Genomic DNA, 20,661 nt, shown 5'->3' on the forward strand with positions numbered 1-20,661 from the left:
AAACCGTGTGATCCAGATCTATATGAACTATGCAACCTCTTTATGGCTGAGTCCAATCTCACTCTAGCAACAGATCCATATCAGGCAGTGAATTTGTACATGCACCTCAGAGAGGCCATCAGGGCATGTGTGTAGGTCAGACGTATTTAGTTGTGTTTTGTGTTGAGCTTCGAAGTGGCAGGATTCTTTGGTCACATAAGTAATTCACCTTGCTGTCCTTTTCCTTTATAAGTTTCCTTTAAAGTCATAGCTCAACATCTCTAGCTTTTGGCAAATGTTATATTCCTTTAAACGATAGTTTAGAAACACAGAAATGAGGGGGGGGCTTTATAGACAAAGCCTGTAAAAAGTAAATCAAATGTGTATCAATTTCAGAACTTTACTTTGACAAATGTATCACTTTTTTCAGTTAGAATTGTATTCAACAAAAAAGGTAACTGGCTTCAGTAACTAAATGTGAATACTTATTCTGAGTCTTTCATGATAGAATATCATTGGATTTCAAATGATGGGATCAAAAAAATGTATGTATCTATCGAACTCTGAACTTCTGATGGCCAATCAGTACAAATATTGACATGTTACCGACAGAAAAGCATTTTGAAATTATCTGTGCATTTACAACCTGTGGTTTCAAATACTGAGAGAACACACGCTATTCATGTTTTTGTTGAGAATGGAAGATTTTTTATTACTGTAACTATATTGCTATCCCGTATGTGGAACTCTGAATAAACAAAAAATTGACAAACAAGTTTGGTGCTGTTTCCTGATATTTTTAGTCCATATTTTTCACTGGCCACATTAGCTAGATGAAAAACTTAATGATCAGATCACAATTTACTTAATTATTCTTGTAATCAGACTAGTATTACTTTTCATACCATGAAAAGTTCCTGCAGTCTTCTTAATGTCACATTATGTTGCTGTGGTGTCAAGACAGCTGATTGTATACAGCAGGGGGTGCGGTCGTCCTGCCGGTTCAAGTAGGATGACCTGAAACCTGTATAAAATCAGCTGTCTTGACACCACAGCAACATCATGTGACATTTAGAAGAAGACTGCAGGAACATTAACAATCAAAACATGTCAGGGTATGAAAAGTAATACTAGTTGTATATTATGTACACTATTATTATCTACACTAGTAGTTTGTTTCGTCGTCTGAGACGTCTCGCCCTTCGTGACACTCCTCTGGGATCGAGCTCTTTCAACAACAACCGCACATCCTCTTTCCTCACACGCAGTCCATGCTCCCTGCATTTAGCGTACATCCATCGGTACCCGTGAAGCTGTCCAGAGTACTGCAGTTGGTCGCTAATAAAATCCACCAGGACCGACAGGTCAGAGTACGCCTTGCGGCGAGTGTCCCCTATCTCGCAGTATCCTCTTCAGATGTCTCTCACTTATGTGGAAGGCGTGCCTACTGGCAAGTATTGATTTGATGTCCGAATATTTGAGGCCAAACTCAAAATAAACATTGATAAAACCCCCAAACTCCATCGTTGTGGTTGTTAGTTTTTTCCTCTGACCCGGAAGTTGGTTTGCGATGTCTCGCAGTAATGGTACGGGGCTCCGTACCATTACTGCTGCGGTTGCCGTTGGACATGGCTAAATCTGCTTTGCCTTCCCGCGTGAGAGTCAGGTATCTAACGAGAATGACGCGACAACTCGTTTGACCGCGATCTAGCATCTAGGATCGATTGCTCTTTCTTGGATCCCCGGATGTTAACACTGAATTTCGTACATTGAATTTTGATGGTGACTTTGGCGGACTGAATTTTTGGAAGTTGAAAATATTTGAGTTGAATATTTTAACGTTGAATTATTTAACGTTGAATTTTTTAACATTGAAAAATAAAGGTGAATATGATATATTGAAAATGTAAAGAGTTAAATTCAGAGGCAAAAAATTCAGATTGGTTATTTCAATGCATAAATATTCAGTGCTTATAATTCAATGTGTTTTTATTTTCAAAACCCGATGGCACAGATTTACTTCCATAGATGTGTTGACAATATTTATAGGAGCAGCGCCGATGAAAAACAAACGCTTCAGATCGTCTCTCGCGTCCAGATGAGAAACCCCTTCATGGCAGAACTGAGGCAGCCAGACGCTTTGGCCTTCATGAGAAACAGCTACTCTGATGCTGCTATGGCAGAGTATGAGGGCTTAAGGGCATGTCTTAAGGGTTACACACATGAATTCAGTTCTCTCTGTATAAGGTTTTAGGCTTTACCTTTCTTCCACTGAAACTCAAGAATTATATTTACCCTGAATAGCCACACCTGGAAAAGAAAAACAAAAGACAGAGCTAAACACAGTCTGACCAGGGCCCCGTTTCCCGAAAGCGTCGTTAGCCTAAGTGGATCGTGAAGTGCGTCGAAAGGGCATCGTAGAGTTTTCACCGCGTTTCCCGAAAGCATCGTGGGGAACGAACGTCTTGAAAACGCTCGTAGCTAACGAGTACTCCAGGGGTGCTCGTAGGTACTCGTAGGACGCTAAGAGCATCGTCAGCTATAGCCTCAGTGGCGACACCATCGGACATTCCGTCTATTGGATGCGTTTTATTAAAACGCATTGCGCCTTTATGTTCTTATTTTGGTAATTAATAAAGATTATTAATTAATTTATTAATAAAGATGTTCAAATGCCCAAAATAAAACGGGACAGTCCAGAAAATGTTTGCGCAGGCAGGGCACTCAAAATGTGTGAGAGAAAGTGGGGGGATTTGTGCAGACTGACATAGGCTACTCATAAAACGTAGCATAAAATAATGTAAAAAATAAATTTAATTAAACAAATTAAAAAAAATAAAAAATAACGAAATAAAAGAAATTAAAAAAAATAAGAAAATAAAGAAATCAAAAAAATTATAAAAAACAAGCAAAGGAGCAGGCAAAAGGCTGGGATATTGGTGGGGATTGGTCACGTTGACGGGAATGTTTAGTGACATAAGGGAGGGTGGAGGGGGTTAAAAAAAAGTCTCAATCACTATTCGACGCGCATGTAAACCAGCCGCGTAGTTATGAGGGAGGCCGTCCTCACACCGATCTTCCTCATCGTCATCGTCCTCAACGTCCTCCGGTTCAAGCAATGCCACCCCAGCCTTAGCTGCAATGTTGTGCAACATAGCCGTCACACATATCACGGCGCATGACTTGGCCGGAGAAAACTGGAGCCCTCCGCCTGACTTGTGAAGGCATCTAAAGTGCAACTTCCACCTCCCGATCGTGCGCTCAACGATGCACCGGGCCAGACGGTGGGCTTCGTTGTATTCCTCATCATGGACGTCTCCCGGGTTATTCACAGGTGTGAAGAGGAATTATTTAAGGGGGGAAAATGCCGTGAAACGCACAGTGCATTCAGGATTAGGACTGATATATGTCGGTTTAAGCCTAATCAATTGTGTTTTAATGTCTTTAGCATTCATATAATTGCAGTCTATTTTTTTCGTAGGCTACTCTGCTGTTGTCCTTGATGGGGATATATTTTAACCCTTTTTAACACAATTTTCCTGCGACATTCCTGCGTCTCCCCCTCCTACGGAGCCCATTTCAGCACCGTGTCAGTAGACAGTTACAATCCTACGACGTCGTTAGTGTAGCGAATGCGCGTTCACGTTAAGAGGAGTTTCGGGAAACGCTCCAAAGAAATTGACGATGGATCGCAAGATCCATCGTGAGAATGATCGTACGAGCGTGGATCCATCGTTATCGGGAAACGGGGCCCAGGTCCAGTTTGGAGCTTGATGTTGCTGCAATACCTCGACTCAAGACACGGATTCCACGGCTCCCGGGACCCGAGCTCAACCACGTTCAGACAGCACCGGAGACATTGGGTTCTTACTAAATACAGGGCCGCTACAACGACACGAACATAGGTGGGGTGCTGCCCCCCGCACGTGCGGTATACTTTTCTAGTATACCGTTCCCACTCGATCCAATCAGGAGTGATAACCCCACAAAGAGGCGGTCCTCACTAAGCGCGCAATAGCACGCAGCAGGATTTCAGTGTTGACTGACAATGGCGACACACACACACACACACACACACACACACACACACACACACACACACACACACACACACACACACACACACACACACACACACACACACACACACACACACACACACACACACACACACACACGGTGATGGACAGCAGGAGGAACAACAGTGTTAACGATGACGGATGATGTTCAGTAACGCATGGAAACACTGCAGGACTCCTTTTCTTGACTTACTACAATTTGCAACTAAGTCGATTATTGTTGTTATAGCTCACAGCAAACTTTTTTTCCCCAACAGGACTTCAGACTGACTAACATCAGTAAACTGGAAGCTCAATAAAAACTCAACACACATTTAGCTTTTGAAAAAAACCTCTTAAATATTTATTGGTTTTAAAATACAGAGAGAAACTGCATAGAGCGATGGATGACGAATCACAGCATATGGCACTTAAACACCTAGAGAAGTCCCTGGACAACATCACGGCTCCTCCTCTAGTGAAGGTGAGAGGACAAGGCGAACCAGCCGTCACCGCCCCCCTCCTGAGAGGGGAACACAGTCCTTATGAGTCAGTCTGCAACGCAACACTGAGAAACACAACCCAGAGACACACAACAACGAGCAACGCAACACCGAGAAACACAACCCAGAGACACACAACAACGAGCAACACAACACAGAAACGCCTCTCCTCCCACAGTCCTCCTCCAGAGAGCAATCCAGACAGTGTTGCCAGATTGGGCCAGATTTCCCACCCAACCTGGCAACACTGAACACAGTCCTTATGAGAGTCAGTCTGCAACCCGACTCAGTGCCAGGTTGCCCTCCTCCCAGCCGCCGGCCTGAGAGGCGCACCACTCCGAGGACCATAAGGCTGAGGGGGGACACCGCCGTGTCTGGAACTGACCTGCTCTCACTCTCTGGAGTCAACATGTTAGAACAAACCTTTAGTTTCAACATTAGTATCATTTGGTACCTTGGGCCTGCTGCTGTCCTGGCTCACTGCTGCAAGTCTGTCATACACACACACACACACACACACACACACACACACACACACACACACACACACACACACACACACACACACACACACACACACACACACACACACACACACACACACACACACACACACACAGGAAAATGGTTGAATGTACTGTAAGCGATATTATTGGTTAAAATACGTTTTAAATAGTTATATATTCCATATCCCGGATATATAAGTGTTGGGTCAGTAACAAGGGTCCCATGTTAACAGAAAACACATTTTTCTAGTATCTCGTTCCCACTCGATCCAATCAGGAGTGATAACCCCACAAAGAGGCGGTCCTCACTAAGCGCTCCATAGCACGCAGCAGGATTTCAGTGTTGACTGACAATGGCGACACTTGCATACATGTATCATTCTTTAACCGTGTCCAGATAACCATCCTCCATCTTAGGTTAACTAACGAACTTGGCACCTGACCACAAAGATTCTCCCTGCTGGGTCAGCCCCTCTGGACTCGTACCTACGACCATCACAGCTGGTATTGATGGATGATATTCAGATAACATCACTCCCTCTGTGGTGCAATTATTTAAGGCAGTGATATCATGCTTTTTGACTTTTCCCTTTGCTCTAGAGTGTTAAGTCCGGGCCAGGGGGAGTACTCGGCCCATCGAGATCGCCCCTCAGTAAGTTCGTGAAACAGCTCGTCTGCGCTCAAACTTTACTTCCGTAACAGTGTGACGTCAGACGTCAGAATGCGCAGTGGGCGGTGCTGAAGTGCAGAAGCCCCGCCTCCCCGCTACCCGCAATGTTTACTACTTCTCAGGGGTGTGAGGTTGCAGACACACGCGCAAAGCGTTCAACCAATCACAAGTCTGCTGTGCAGACCAATCACAGCAGACCGGGCTACTCTGGAGGGGGGCCTTAAAGCGTCATGATACTAAACAAACATTTTGAAAGACGCTGAAATAGATTTTTGCAGAAATGAACAGTGTGAGAATAATAAGGGGTATTTCTAACATACAGGCATGTAACCCTATTCTGGTAGTACCCGTTAATTCAATTATTAACTCTGATATTAAGCATGATATGGGATCTTTAAACTAAACGGAGGGATCTTTAATCACCACTCACAGCTGGTTCCCAGCGCGGCCCTGGGACCTCTGCTGGTCAGGCAGTGAGATGGACGACTCTGGGGTCCTTCCTCCTGGGGGTCAAAGTAAATTACAATATTGTGACTTGTGTATGTAACATTCAATCTGTTTGGTGTAAAACTAGTTTCAAACCGGTCCTGGGATAGGGGGTGACAGCAGTGCAATGGATGATCAAACAAAGAAAGTAACAAGAAAGACTAAAAGGTAAAAATATACAAATATCTATGTGGTATCCAATGTGTATTCTGAGGTACCTTCTGAGAGGGGGCTGAAGGCAGAGGGTGGGATGGGGGAGATGGAGGGGGAGACGGGGGAGGCGCTCTGCTTCTGCTGCTCTATGAGCTCCAGCAGTCGGCCTCTCGCCGCCGCACTCTGCCTGTTGAGCTCCAGGAGGCGCCGCTCCACACTTCCCCCGCTGGACGCACACGAGCCTGCAGCCTGCACAGGAGACAGGAGGGGAGGAGGCAGGTGGGCTAAGTACATGCACATTCTTGCATTTGACCTCAATGAATTTGAGGCAGTGCTTCTATCTCCACCTTGATAATGCCAACTTTTCATCAGATTGCTCCGGACTCGCCATTTCTTCTGCTTCATCGAGTGTGTGTGTGTGCGCGTGCGTGTGTGTGCGCGTGTCGCGGCTTGTGTGTAAAAACACTGGCTCCGATTGGCCCCGATCGTGAAACATGACGCTGCCTTATCCAGTCATAATTAATTATCTCGTCGTTAACCCGAACGGTCTCCTCACTAGCAGTTTGTGTTTGGAGCCAGGGGTGCGTTCCTACACTTATTTTTATTCAATCAATTCATAGTAATGCACCGCATTTAACGTGCAGTAATGGTAACGGCGTTGTAACGACGGAAACAGTAATTAGTAAGATTACCCCGTTAATGAAAAAAAAAATTTAAACGGCGTTATTACAAACACTGGCAAGGTCGCCCTTCGACTGACCTTCAGGAGATGTTAATATCTTTCCATTTCTGTAGGAGCTTCGTGCCAATCCAAAGTGACTCCCACACCGAGGATCAACCTTCCACTGAGGGGAAGGAAGGCCTGGGTCAGGTGGACCTGCACCTCTGGGACTCGAGACCTGCTGGGTCTACTGTACCCTGGAGACCTGCTGGGTCTACTGTACCTACGGAGCCCTGCTGGGTCTACTGTACCTCGGGAGACCTGCTGGGTCTACTGTACCTACGGAGCCCTGCTGGGTCTACTGTACCTCTGGAGACCTGCTGGGTCTACTGTACCTCTGGAGACCTGCTGGGTCTACTGTACCTACGGAGACCTGCTGGGTCTACTGTACCTCTGGAGACCTGCTGGGTCTACTGTACCTCCGGAGCCCTGCTGGGTCTACTGTACCTCTGGAGACCTGCTGGGTCTACTGTACCTACGGAGCCCTGCTGGGTCTACTGTACCTCTGGAGACCTGCGGGGTCTACTGTACCTCCGGAGACCTGCTGGGTCTACTGTACCTACGGAGCCCTGCTGGGTCTACTGTACCCTGGAGACCTGCTGGGTCTACTGTACCCTGGAGACCTGCTGGGTCTACTGTACCCTGGAGACCTGCTGGGTCTACTGTACCTCTGGAGACCTGCTGGGTCTACTGTACCTACGGAGCCCTGCTGGGTCTACTGTACCCTGGAGACCTGCTGGGTCTACTGTACCTCCGGAGCCCTGCTGGGTCTACTGTACCTCTGGAGACCTGCTGGGTCTACTGTACCTACGGAGCCCTGCTGGGTCTACTGTACCTCCGGAGACTGCAGCGGTCCTCCTCCCGTCAGGGGCTCCTGCTGGGTCTCCCTCTGTGGGCCAGCAGACTCAGCCCTCCCGCCCCGGGACCCCGGCCCCGTGCTGCCAGAGGACCAGGAACCCCTGGCCTGGGAGGAGGAAAAGGAGGAGGAGGAGGAGGAGGAGGCTGTGGCAGTGCCTGGGTCTGGGGAGCGGCTGAGGGCCGACCCCAGAGCCCTGGCCTGGGTGAGCTGCTCCTTGATGCGCTGGTTCTGCTGGCTCAGCCGCGTGATCTCCGCCACCAGGGCCTCCTCTGAGAGGGCGGGCCGTCCCTCGGGGTCAGAGGTCACGGAGGCCGGGGGGAGGGTGGAGGAGGAGAGGCTGGCGACCTCCCGGTGACCCCGGGCGCCGTGCCGGGGGCGGTCGTAGCGTGGACTGGGGCCGCGCTCTGGAGAACAGAAGCGAGGACGCGTTTAGCCTGATCAGTTAGCGTTTAGCTTGTGTGTAGGAGCGTGAGGGAGCACCCCCCGTCAGCAGCTCACCTGGGGGGCCGTGGGGCAGGTGGTCTCTCTGCTGGGGAGGGGAGAGCAGGACAGCAGAGGAGGCTGGGCCTTGGGTCAGGCGGGGCTCGAACCCGGCATACAGCGAGTCACTCCCATAATCTGAACACAACACACAGCGCACCGCTAACACAAGAAACACAGCGCATCGCTAACACAAGACACACAGCGCACCGCTAACACAAGACACACAGCGCACCGCTAACACAACACACACAGCGCACCGCTAACACAACACACACAGTGCACCACTAACACAAGACACACAGCGCACCGCTAACACAAGACACACAGAGCACCGCTAACACAAGACACACAGCCCACGCTAACACAAGACACATAGCGCACCGCTAACACAAGACACACAGCGCACCGCTAACACAAGACACAGCGCACCGCTAACACAAGACACAGCGCACCGCTAACACAAGACACAGCGCACCGCTAACACAACACACAGCCCACCGCTAACACATGACACACAGCGCACCGCTAACACAAGACACACAGCGCACCGCTAACACAACACACACAGCGCACCGCTAACACAAAACCCACAGCGCACCGCTAACACAACACACACAGCGCACCGCTAACACAAGACACACAGCCCACCGCTAACACAACACACACAGCGCACCGCTAACACAACACACACAGCGCACCGCTAACACAACACACAGCCCACCGCTAACACAACACACAACCCACCGCTAACACAACACACAACCCACTGCTAACACAACACACAGCCCACTGCTAACACAACACACAGCCCACTGCTAACACAGTACACAGCCCAGCGCTAACACAACACACACACCGCTAACACAACACACAGCCCAGCGCTAAAACAACACACAGCCCACTGCTAACACAACACACAGCCCACTGCTAACACAACACCAAGCCCACCGCTAACACAAGACACACACCGCTAGCACAACACACACTGCGCTACCACGTTGATGACCACGGGATCACCACCAACTGCAGACCAGGAAGACACTTGACTACTATTCACCAGCTGATCACTATGGACAAGCAGCTGGTGGTGGTGGATTATTGACAGTCTTGGGTTGTCTTTAAACCCCTGGGTACCGAGAGTGAAGTATAACACGAATTGAAACCCACAGCAACTACATTCTCCAGGTTTCCTGTTGATGGGACTGACGAAGACAGAAGCGTATAATTGGACGGCAGAGATTTAAAAAACTTCATTCATCCCTCCAAGCTGCTGTACATCTCTATTTGATACATTCAAGTTCACTCTGGGCCCTCAGACCTGGGCTATGGGAGAGTGGGAGAGAGTCATTAGGACCACCCAGGAGTCCTCCCTGTAGGTCCAGTCCTCCCAGTGCCTGCACCACAGTGTCCAGCCGCTGCTCCAGCTCAGAGGACCGCTGAAGGAGACACACCTGGTCAGGAAAATTAAAGTTAGAAATATGTTTCTGTAAATACAGTATTATGGCTTGTTATAGAAGTTAGTTATATTTAAAGATAAAGCTCCTTTGTGCGTTCCACCTCATGTTTCCATTGTAATGTTCCCATTGATGCTTTGTGTTCGTTCGATTAACCCACTGGGAGCATGAGCAGCGCTGCGGACCTTCTCTTCCCTGTCTCCCGCCGGCCTCCTGCAGTCGTACTCTCGTCTCAGCCACTGCATGTGTATTTCTCTATTTTTTGCCTTTTGTATTTGAGGTGGTCCATGAAAGATATTGATAACAGTAGGAACCACTGCTCTAAAGTACAGGGGATCCAGAACATGTGTGATGAGTTCACCTGGACCAAACACATTCCTGTAGGTTTTGTTGTAGACAAGAGTCACATCATTATGATGTTCATCAGATCCCTCACTCTACAGTCGGAGTACTGTCTTAGTTGATAAAAAGGTACACAGCATTTGGTACATAGATATGCACTGACCATGTATTGGAACCTGAAGGCTAAACACACAGCGTGTTTCTGTTTGGTTCGCCAAGGGAGATGTCTGGACATGTGTGTGTGTGTGTGGCGTGTGTGAGGGGGGTGTCATGCTGTTCCTCACCTGCAGGGCGGCGCTCTCCTCTCTCAGGGCCAGGCTCTCTGCGCTGAGGGCATCTATCAGCCCCCTCTGATCCAGCACCACCTCCTCCAGACGCCTCCTCTCACCCACCTCCCTCTGCGCCTCCTCCTCCCTCTGTAGGACAGACAGACAGACAGACAGACAGACAGACAGACAGACAGACAGACAGACAGACAGACAGACAGACAGACAGACAGACAGACAGACAGACAGACAGACAGACAGACAGACAGACAGACAGACAGACAGACAGACAGACAGACAGACAGAGCTAAATTAATTCCTTACTCCCAGAATCGTACAGAACCATACAATATGTTAGAATGTTCAAACCAAACGTTACATTTAGAAGGGCAGAGGGATTCTTATGGATCTTTTGGTCCATCTGACTTTCAAACAATAAAATGTACGTAATTCCTTAACAAGATATGGGCATGCTGATATGCCTTGTCTGTTTTATTTCATCAATCCGGAGTTTGAGGACATGGTAAAGGGTGACCTCTTTACTGATGAACAACAGACGGAGGCCTGGGACCTTATCAATGCAGTGCACCAAAGCGCTCCTCCGGTCAGGGCGTGGAGAGGCTGGGGGCCCTGGGGGGCCGCCAGGCCTCGTGGTGATGTGAGGGTCGGGCCCCTGGCCCCAGCGGCCCTCACAGCAGCAGCCTCACCTGTCTGAGGAGCTGCACCACCCGGCCCAGGGTGGAGACCAGCGCCACGGAGAAGCCTGTGAGGCCCTGGGTCCTGGGGGGCGGTCCGGCCCCAGAGGAGGGCTGGCCCTCTCTCTCTGGCTCCTGGGGGCCCATGGAGTCCAGGTCCTCCTCCACCCGGCCCAGCATGCCCTGCAGCAGGTCCAGGCTGGACCGGGTCCCGCTCAGGGAGACGGCGGACCCGTCCATCGGCCCGGGGGTCTCAGGGGGGCGCGGCGCGGCGGGGGTCTTCCTCTGCCTGCAGGGGGCAGCACCGGGCCGTGCTTGGAGACAGGAAGACATGAGGGGCTAAGGCAGGGGTCGGCTACCCTAGGCACGCGTGTCACCACGGGCACGTGGCAGCATAATCATTGGCACACTTAAAATAAGAATAATAATAATCTTATTTTATTATTAAAAAATTCAACCGCAAAACGGCAGCATAATTATTTCCTTAATGTTTTTTGCACTTTATTCTGTTTTGGGCATTTCCTCCCAGTGCAAATATGATTAAATGAGTTACTGAAGGCAGTGTTCTGAAATGGGATCAATTGTTGCAAGTGGCCTGTATGCATCACCTTCACATGGTTTTGCAAAGCTGTACATGTCTTAAAGATATTGATGTGGATGGTTCCAACATTTTACATTTCTCACAGTGCAAATATGTTTTTACATTTCTGAGTTTCTGAAAGTGGTGTTTTAAGATGGGACATATGTAATTATAATTTGTAAGCCCATGTAGCAAATATAACAACCAAAAAAACATTTAAAATGTTGATGCATGATTGTGGACTATATGGAAATAATACAATTCCAGGTCTTCTGGAAATGTTGTTGGTCGCTGTGTCATAATTCAGCTTAATATTTAATATATTGTTGCTTAAGGCACACTCATTAACGAGAAAATGTCAAACTGGCACTGCATGTTGAAAAGGTTGCTGACCCCTGATCTAATGTCTTCAACGCTGGGCTATCCTCCTCGTTTCACATCAGATGAGTTTATGCAGGTTTAAAGGAATCGTTTCTCACTTCCTACTGAACATATATTCACATTTTATCACAGCCCAACAGAGAGTATTTTATTATAATAATAAATACGTGTCTGTTTGTGGATTCTCATTTACTGTAGCAATACAGCAGTGTTCCTCATCCCTACATACCGTATGGTCATGTTCTTTATCATTAACGCTGTTTGCTGCCACAGAGACAGTTTCCTGCTCCAATACCTGATGAGCTCAGCGAGTCCTGGACGCCAGGCCCCGCCTCCTGCCCTGCCTCTGATTGGCTGGTTCGGGTGCACACTCGCTGCACTGCTACCGTGGTGTTGAGGCCTTCAGTGGAAGACAGAACAGTTTGACAATGTCTACTCTCCAAAGAGTTTTGCTATTGGAAGAACCCGAATAAACCAGCAGGAACCAGCATGAACCAGCATGAACCAGAATGAACCAGCATGAACAAGCATGAACCAGCATGAACCAGCATGAACCAGCATGAACCAGCATGAACCAGCATGAACCAGTGCGCACCAAACACAACATCCGCCCTGTGTTTCTATTCCAGACCCTGGGGTCTTCATACACTGACCTGCTGGGTCTGGAGCTGTTGCTGGGGCCCTGGGGGGGGTCTGCCCGCTGGCCCCCCACCCTCTGGACCTGGAGCTGGGCTTGGCCCTTGGACCTGGGGGCCCTCCGGCCGGCCCCGTCCTGGTTCTCATCCGGCACAGGTCAGACCTGCAGAAGGTGTAGGAACGTGGGGAGGAAACACCACCTTCAGACCAGTGGTCAGTCTATAACACCACCCTCAGACCAGCGGTCAGTCTTTAACACCACCTTCAGACCAGCGGTCAGGCAATAACACCATCCTTAGACCAGCAGTCAGTCTTTAACGCCATCCTCAGACCAGCGGTGAGGCAATAACACCACCTTCAGACCAGCGGTCAGTCTATAACTCCAACCTCAGAAAAGCGGTCAGTCTTTGACACCACCTTCAGACCAGCAGTCAGTCTTTAACACCACCTTCAGACCAGCGGTCAGGCAATAACACCACCCTTAGACCAGCGGTCAGTCTTTAACGCCACCCTCAGACCAGCGGTGAGGCAATAACACCACCTTCAGATCAGCGGTCAGTCTTTAACACCACCCTCAGACCAGCGGTCAGTCTTTGACACCACCTTCAGACCAGCGGTCAGTCTTTAACACCACCCTCAGACCAGCGGTCAGTCTATAACACCACCCTCAGACCAGCGGTCAGGCAATAACAACACCCTCAGACCAGGGGTCAGTCTTTAACACCACCCTCAGACCCTCAGACCAGGGGTCAGTCTTTAACACCACCCTCAGACCAGGGGTCAGTCTTTAATACCACCCTCAGACCCTCAGACCAGGGGTCAGTCTTTAACACCACCCTCAGACCAGCGGTCAGTCTTTAACACCACCCTCAGACCAGCGGTCAGTCTTTAACACCACCCTCAGACCAGGGGTCAGTCTATAAAGATCCCATGGCATGAAACTGTCACGTTATGAGGTTTTCTAACATTAATATGAGTTCCCCTAGCCTGACCCCAGTAACTAGAAATGGCGTTAGGTGTATAACGAGCACTAGGTATCCTGCCCTGCCTTTGAAAAAACCGAGCTCCGACACGCCGATTTGGTCATACGGGGAAATGTTACCTCCCCTTCTCTGCTTTGCCCCCTCAGAGAATATGGCCCACCAATGAGACAATGAGCTACGACTGTTGTAAACTTCTCTGTTAATTGGATAACCTTCCTGCTGTTGTTGTTGTTATGGCGCATAGCACGTCGGGCGCATTCTCTAATGTCTCTGGTATTTCCACAACGAGACTTGTAGTGGGGGTTATTTATCACAGCCATGGTTGAGAAGGAATTGGGGGGAAAGGCCAAGGGCTATGTGCGCCTCGCCATTGCGATACATCCACTGTAAACAGAGCGCATGGTAAGCTGCTCAGGGCCACACCCCCACCCTCCTCCTTGACCCACCTCTCTCCTCCTCATTTGCATTAAAGCTACAGACACCGAAACGGCGTGTTTGGGGAAAGCTCAATGTGCGACTGGCTCGGAGTGGCTGTAATTCTGCATCACGGCTGAATTTCGGGAACGTCTTTAAATACTGTGTTGGGGGCCCACTAATACCTATATTAAAACATCCATAAAGTAGCATACCATGGGACCTTTAACACCACCCTTAGACCCTCAGACCAGGGGTCAGCCTTTAACACCACCCTCAGACCAGCGGTCAGTCTTTGACACCGCCCTCAGACCCAGTGTAAGACCACACAACGACTACCCCTCAACACAGACCCCTGGTTGAGGAAGACCTCTGACTCATCACCTGGGTCTTGGACCAGCGACGGCAGCGGGAGGCGGCTCCTCTTCCCGGGACTCTGCCTCACACTCTTCCAGATCATTCAGCGCCTGCAGATGGAATGGAGCAAAAACAAAGAGCTCTCCTTCATCTGGTGATCGCAATACTAAACAAACCACAGAGAAATGCATGGAGACAAAGCATACTTCAGTATAGATATACAAGGTATGTTAAAGGGGAACATCGTTTTATGTTCATCATGTGGTAATACGTCTTATTCAATCCTCACCATAGTGATATAAGGCATTATATCACCATACTAAAATAGGACCATCATTTAGAGCCACCAGGACTAAGATTCTGTTTTCTCAAGTCTCCAGCAACCAGTTAGTGAGCATTCCCTCCCCTAACGTTCGCCTTGTGAGACTCTTTTAGTACACGCTGCCGTCACACCGATTGGACGCTCACACACTACGACGGAACCAAAAGAGTATCCCAGCGATGCAAATGGTCATCACCATGGGGATAACACTCCCCCCTCCTCCCTAACACACACACACACACACACACACACACACACACACACACACACACACACACACACACACACACACACACACACACACACACACACACACACACACACACACACACACACACACACACACACACACACACACCTGCTGATTCATTGTTGTGTGGCTGAGGAGAGACAGCTGGGTGGGGGGGTCGGCTCTCCGGACCACCGGCAGCTCAGAGTCAGAATCACAGTCCGGAGCCATCGTCACCCTGGGGTGTCCTGCAAGCGGTCATATACAGGACACACTGGTGAGAACACACATATACAGGATACACTAATGAGAACACACTTCTATATCTGCATCATATATAGGACAAACTGGTGAGTCACACTTCTATATCTGCAGCAGGGTTAGGCTGCATCAGGGCCAAGTAAAAACAAACAATAATATAATAATACCTGAATAAAGCATGAGGGTTGGACCCAAACATCTTCTAGAGGGGCTGCAGCACCATGCTCCTTTCCAGAGCCACATCGTTAAAAAACAGGTCTTCTCATTTCAATAGGCAGGCCAAACCCCTATAGAGTGGCGAAGATACACCCCTTCCAATAAAGCCCATGGGACCTATGAGATCGAAAAATGTGAATGGGATTCAATAGAGAGAAAGTTATTATTTCCTGGTCCCAGTCTTTATATGTCCTGGATTACACATTTTTTGTGGATTAAATTGATCATTTTTCCAAGAGAAGAAAACTAAAAGAATTCGCGAAGAAGTTTGATAATGTTAGGTTTTGTGTGAGGCCGCTTTCTGAAGTACAGCTCTTCGCTGCTCTCGACGCGAATGATATACGTCTCCACCTGCACCTTGGAACTCATGTCGATCTCTCTGCTCCACTTCACGGCATTTTTCCAAGGGGAGGATAAAAGCATCGAAAGAGGTGAAAACCATTATAAGTCGGGCATGTGGAGAGTTTCAGTTATGCCCATTGGGAGATTGTCGGTCTTGTCCACGCCAGTCGCAGGGAGCGTGACGTCACATACGAGACGTGTAGTCTTTCTCATTGTGTTTTCTCTACAGCCTTTAACTGAACAATTGCACAATAAACAGTCAAACTATTGACATGAAAAATTATCATTGAAATCCAAAAAGAACATACGTGTTATCCGGGGCATATAAAGACTGGGACCAGAAGATAATTATTTTCTCTCCATTGAAACCCACTCATATTTTTGATCTCACAGGTCCCATGGGCTCTACCGGAAAGGGTGTGACTTTGGCACTCTATAGGAAGCCCCAACCCCCCCCCCCCCCTACCATGGGTGGTAATGAAGGTTTGGAGCAGTGCTGGCAGATATACAGTGGCTGTATGCAGTGCTGGTGTGAGTGCTCTCACTGGAAACACGTCTTAACGACCAGTGAAAACACACCAATAACATGGTTTGTTCACAGTGCAAAGTTTCAATGAAACTGCACTGTAGCACTGGTGCTATTACAGATAAGAGCGGGTAAACAGACACAATATTCTGAATGATGGTCACCAGAAAAGGGAAATAGGAGGAGTTTATTAACAAATGACAAGCCAATTATTATTTGTTGGAGTCGATTTTTGATATAGGAGGCGGAGGAGTGGGTTTCTGGAGGTGTCTGCTGGCGTTATACAGTCAGTATATACCTGTCTGTCTGTCTGTGTGGATAGTACAGTCAGTATCGACCTGTCTGTCTGTGTAATACAGTCAGTATCTACCTGTCTGTCTGTCTGTGTTATACAGTCAGTATATACCTGTCTGTCTGTCTGTGTGGATAGTACAGTCAGTATCTACCTGTCTGTCTGTCTGTGTAATACAGTCAGTATCTACCTGTCTGTCTGTCTGTGTTATACAGTCAGTATATACCTGTCTGTCTGTCTGTGTGGATACAGTCAGTATATACCTGTCTGTCTGTCTGTGTTATACAGTCAGTATATACCTGTCTGTCTGTCTGTGTGGATACAGTCAGTATATATACCTGTCTGTCTGTCTGTGTTATACAGTCAGTATATACCTGTCTGTCTGTCTGTGTGGATACAGTCAGTATATACCTGTCTGTCTGTCTGTGTTATACAGTCAGTATATACCTGTCTGTCTGTCTGTCTGTGTGGATACAGTCAGTATATACCTGTCTGTCTGTCTGTGTGGATACAGTCAGTATATACCTGTCTGTCTGTCTGTGTTATACAGTCAGTATATACCTGTCTGTCTGTCTGTGTTATACAGTCAGTATATACCTGTCTGTCTGTCTGTGTGGATACAGTCAGTATATACCTGTCTGTCTGTCTGTGTGGATACAGTCAGTATATACCTGTCTGTCTGTCTGTGTGGATACAGTCAGTATCGACCTGTCTGTCTGTCTGTGTGGATACAGTCAGTATATACCTGTCTGTCTGTCTGTGTGGATACAGTCAGTATATACCTGTCTGTCTGTCTGTGTTATACAGTCAGTATATACCTGTCTGTCTGTCTGTGTGGATACAGTCAGTATATACCTGTCTGTCTGTCTGTGTGGATACAGTCAGTATATACCTGTCTGTCTGTCTGTGTGGATACAGTCAGTATATACCTGTCTGTCTGTCTGTGTGGATACAGTCAGTATATACCTGTCTGTCTGTCTGTGTGGATACAGTCAGTATATACCTGTCTGTCTGTCTGTGTGGATACAGTCAGTATCGACCTGTCTGTCTGTCTGTGTGGATACAGTCAGTATATACCTGTCTGTCTGTGTAATACAGTCAGTATATACCTGTCTGTCTGTCTGTGTGGATACAGTCAGTATATACCTGTCTGTCTGTCTGTGTGGATACAGTCAGTATATACCTGTCTGTCTGTCTGTGTGGATACAGTCAGTATATACCTGTCTGTCTGTCTGTGTGGATACAGTCAGTATATACCTGTCTGTCTGTCTGTGTGGATGTGGATACAGTCAGTATCGACCTGTCTGTCTGTGTAATACAGTCAGTATATACCTGTGTGTCTGTCTGTGTGGATACAGTCAGTATATACCTGTCTGTCTGTCTGTCTGTGTGGATACAGTCAGTATATACCTGTCTGTCTGTCTGTGTGGATACAGTCAGTATATACCTGTCTGTCTGTCTGTGTGGATACAGTCAGTATCGACCTGCCTGTCTGTGTTATACAGTCAGTACATACCTGTTTGTCTGTCTGTGTGGATACAGTCAGTATATACCTGTCTGTCTGTGTAATACAGTCAGTTTCTACCTGTCTGTGTAATACAGTTAGTATCTACCTGTCTGTCTGTCTTTGTTATACAGTCACGATACCTGTGTGTCTTTCTATCTTTCTGTGCTATACAGCTAGTATATACCTCTGTCTGTCTATGTTGATAGTCAGTATCTACCTGTCTGTGTTAAACAGTCTGTATATACCTCTGTGTCTGTCTGACTGAGTTATACAGTCAGTATCTGTGTATCTGTCTGTCTGTGTGGATACAGTCAGTATCTACCTGTCTGTCTGTCTGTCTGTGTTATGCAGTCAGTATACCTGTGTGTGTCTGTCTTTCTGTGTTATACAGCTAGTATATACCAGAGTCTGTCTGTCTGGATAGTTAGTATCTACCTGTCTATTTGGATACAGTCAGTATCCACCTGTCTGTCTGTGTTATACAGTCAGTATATACCTGTGTGTCTGTGTGGATACAGTCAGTAACTACCCGTCTGTCTGTCTGTCTACATGGATACAGTCAGTATCTGTCTGTGTGGATACAGACAGTTCTGTCTGTGTGGATACAGACAGTGTCTACCTATGTGTCTGTCTGTCTCTCTGAGTTATACAGTCAGTATATGCCTGTGTGTCTGTCTGTCTGTGTGGATACAGTCAGTATCTACCTGTCTGTCTATCTGTGTGTATACAGTCAGTATCTGTCTGTCTGTCTGAGTTATACAGTCAGTATATACAGTACCTGTGTGTCTGTCTCTCTGTGTGGATACAGTCAGTATCTGTCTGTGTTTGTGTGGATACAGTCAGTGACAGGTACAGTCTACCTGTCTGTCTGTGTGGAAACAGTCAGTGTCTAGATGTCTGTCTGTATACAGTGAGTATCTACCTCTCTGTCTGTCAGTCTGGATACAATCAGTATCTACCTGTCTGTCTGTCTGTCTGTCTGTCTGTCTGGATACAATCAGTATCTACCTGTCTGTCTGCGCGGGGCGTCTCCGAAAAGGTCCTTGACCACGGCCATTGCTCTGTCTGAGCGAGCCAACACATCCTGGAGCAAGAGCTGGTCAGAGAACACCTGCAGAACAGAACACTGATGACCCCTCAGACATACCTCACCACATTGACATGAACAACACGTTTATCATACTGTCAGTCCCCGAGGTAAAGACCTGCTGACATGGTGAACCCAACCAGCTCAGACTAGAGACCGCACCTCAGCAGGTAGAGCGGGGGTCTCCCCGTCCCCCCCTGGCTGAGGGTCAGGGTGTCCCTGATTAAGACCCTCACGCTTACTGAATGTGTGTCTGAATGTGTGTATGAATAGGTGTTTAAATGGGTGTATGAATGAGTGAATGTGAGACACACACTGGAAAGCTCTTTAATGCATTCCATTTATGATAAACACATGATAAAAAATGAGCCCATTCTTTGTTTCATGACCAAACGTGATATGGTGTGAGCCAGGAGCACCCCCACCTCCCGGATGATGCTGAGGCTGGCCTGGTCCATGGGGGAGGGGGTCCCCAGGACCCTGTGGCGCCTCCTGACACTCTTCTCCTTCAGCTCCCACTGGGCCACCGCAGAGTTGTGGGACTTGTGGATCTCATGGCGGTGGACCTAGACACATACAAACACACACAAACACACACAAACACAAACACACACACACACAAACACACAGGGCTAGGTATAAGTATGTTCGTGGAGTGGAACTAGTAATAAACATTGTGTCCGTGCATCTTCTCACCAGTTCGGCTGGCGTCGACTTGTGCACAGAGAGGTCGTTGACGGTGCTCTGCAACAACAACGATAAAGGACAGGCAGGCTCACTATCATTCCCATGTGTTAGTAGTTAGTGTTAGTGGTTCTGATGCTGTAAATAACACTCACAACCCAATCCCTACGCGCGGCGGCCTTCTTGGGCCGGGCGGACCTCTTCCCCTGGCTGGGCTGCAGGCGTCCAGGCTTCATGACGATCTCTAATGACATAGAAAACCCTTCTTAAACTCCACTGCCCAAATTAGATCTTCATAAAAGTTTACGTGTTTTCCGCCACAGCGAGTTCGATATGATGCGCCAAAACATCACATAGCTAGAAAGCACTCCATAGTTTACCTCACGGTTACTCCCGATGAAAAGAGGTGATGAGCACCGAGCCGTCCTGAGCCGCTCCTCCGTGTTGTGCGATGATAACTGTAAATATATTGTATTGATAATAGAAGAGGAGGTCAGGTGCTACAGGACGGATAACAACGTCAGGATATACTCATTCAACAGTTGACCTGCGCGCCACTTCCTGCGCGGTCGCTATAGGTTGTTACTAAGGACGCCTCCTGACAGAGGGCATTGTGGGAAAACAAACCAAAGTATGTAATGTATATCCTCACCACTTGATGGCGCCATA

The 20,661-nt window shown here is 48.0% G+C and overlaps 1 protein-coding gene across 2 annotated transcripts; it reads right to left on the reverse strand.

The window, feature by feature from the left end:
• Nucleotides 1-4,374: 4,374 nt before the first annotated feature.
• On the reverse strand, nucleotides 4,375-20,554 carry spice1 (spindle and centriole associated protein 1). 2 transcript variants are annotated; one of them, XM_056584357.1, is made up of 18 exons: nucleotides 20,373-20,554; nucleotides 20,148-20,236; nucleotides 20,005-20,052; nucleotides 19,734-19,874; nucleotides 19,230-19,332; nucleotides 15,207-15,325; nucleotides 14,554-14,636; nucleotides 12,790-12,935; nucleotides 12,432-12,536; nucleotides 11,188-11,489; nucleotides 10,499-10,630; nucleotides 9,737-9,869; nucleotides 8,434-8,553; nucleotides 7,912-8,339; nucleotides 6,421-6,604; nucleotides 6,147-6,219; nucleotides 4,995-5,031; nucleotides 4,375-4,560 (listed from the first exon to the last, which is right to left on the reverse strand). In XM_056584357.1, exons 2-18 carry the CDS (start codon nucleotides 20,226-20,228, stop codon nucleotides 4,513-4,515), a joined length of 2,283 nt encoding a protein of 760 aa, XP_056440332.1. In that variant the 5' UTR covers nucleotides 20,229-20,236; nucleotides 20,373-20,554; the 3' UTR covers nucleotides 4,375-4,512. The 2 variants fall into 2 exon arrangements, with proteins under 2 accessions (XP_056440332.1, XP_056440333.1); XM_056584358.1 differs by lacking the exons at nucleotides 19,230-19,332; nucleotides 19,734-19,874; nucleotides 20,005-20,052; nucleotides 20,148-20,236; nucleotides 20,373-20,554 and adding an exon at nucleotides 15,506-15,586 and having other exon boundaries at nucleotides 4,399-4,560.
• Between the last annotated feature and the right edge of the window lie 107 nt (nucleotides 20,555-20,661).

This window comes from Gadus chalcogrammus, chromosome 23 (assembly GCF_026213295.1).
Source record: "Gadus chalcogrammus isolate NIFS_2021 chromosome 23, NIFS_Gcha_1.0, whole genome shotgun sequence".
Taxonomy (NCBI): Eukaryota; Metazoa; Chordata; class Actinopteri; order Gadiformes; family Gadidae; genus Gadus; species Gadus chalcogrammus.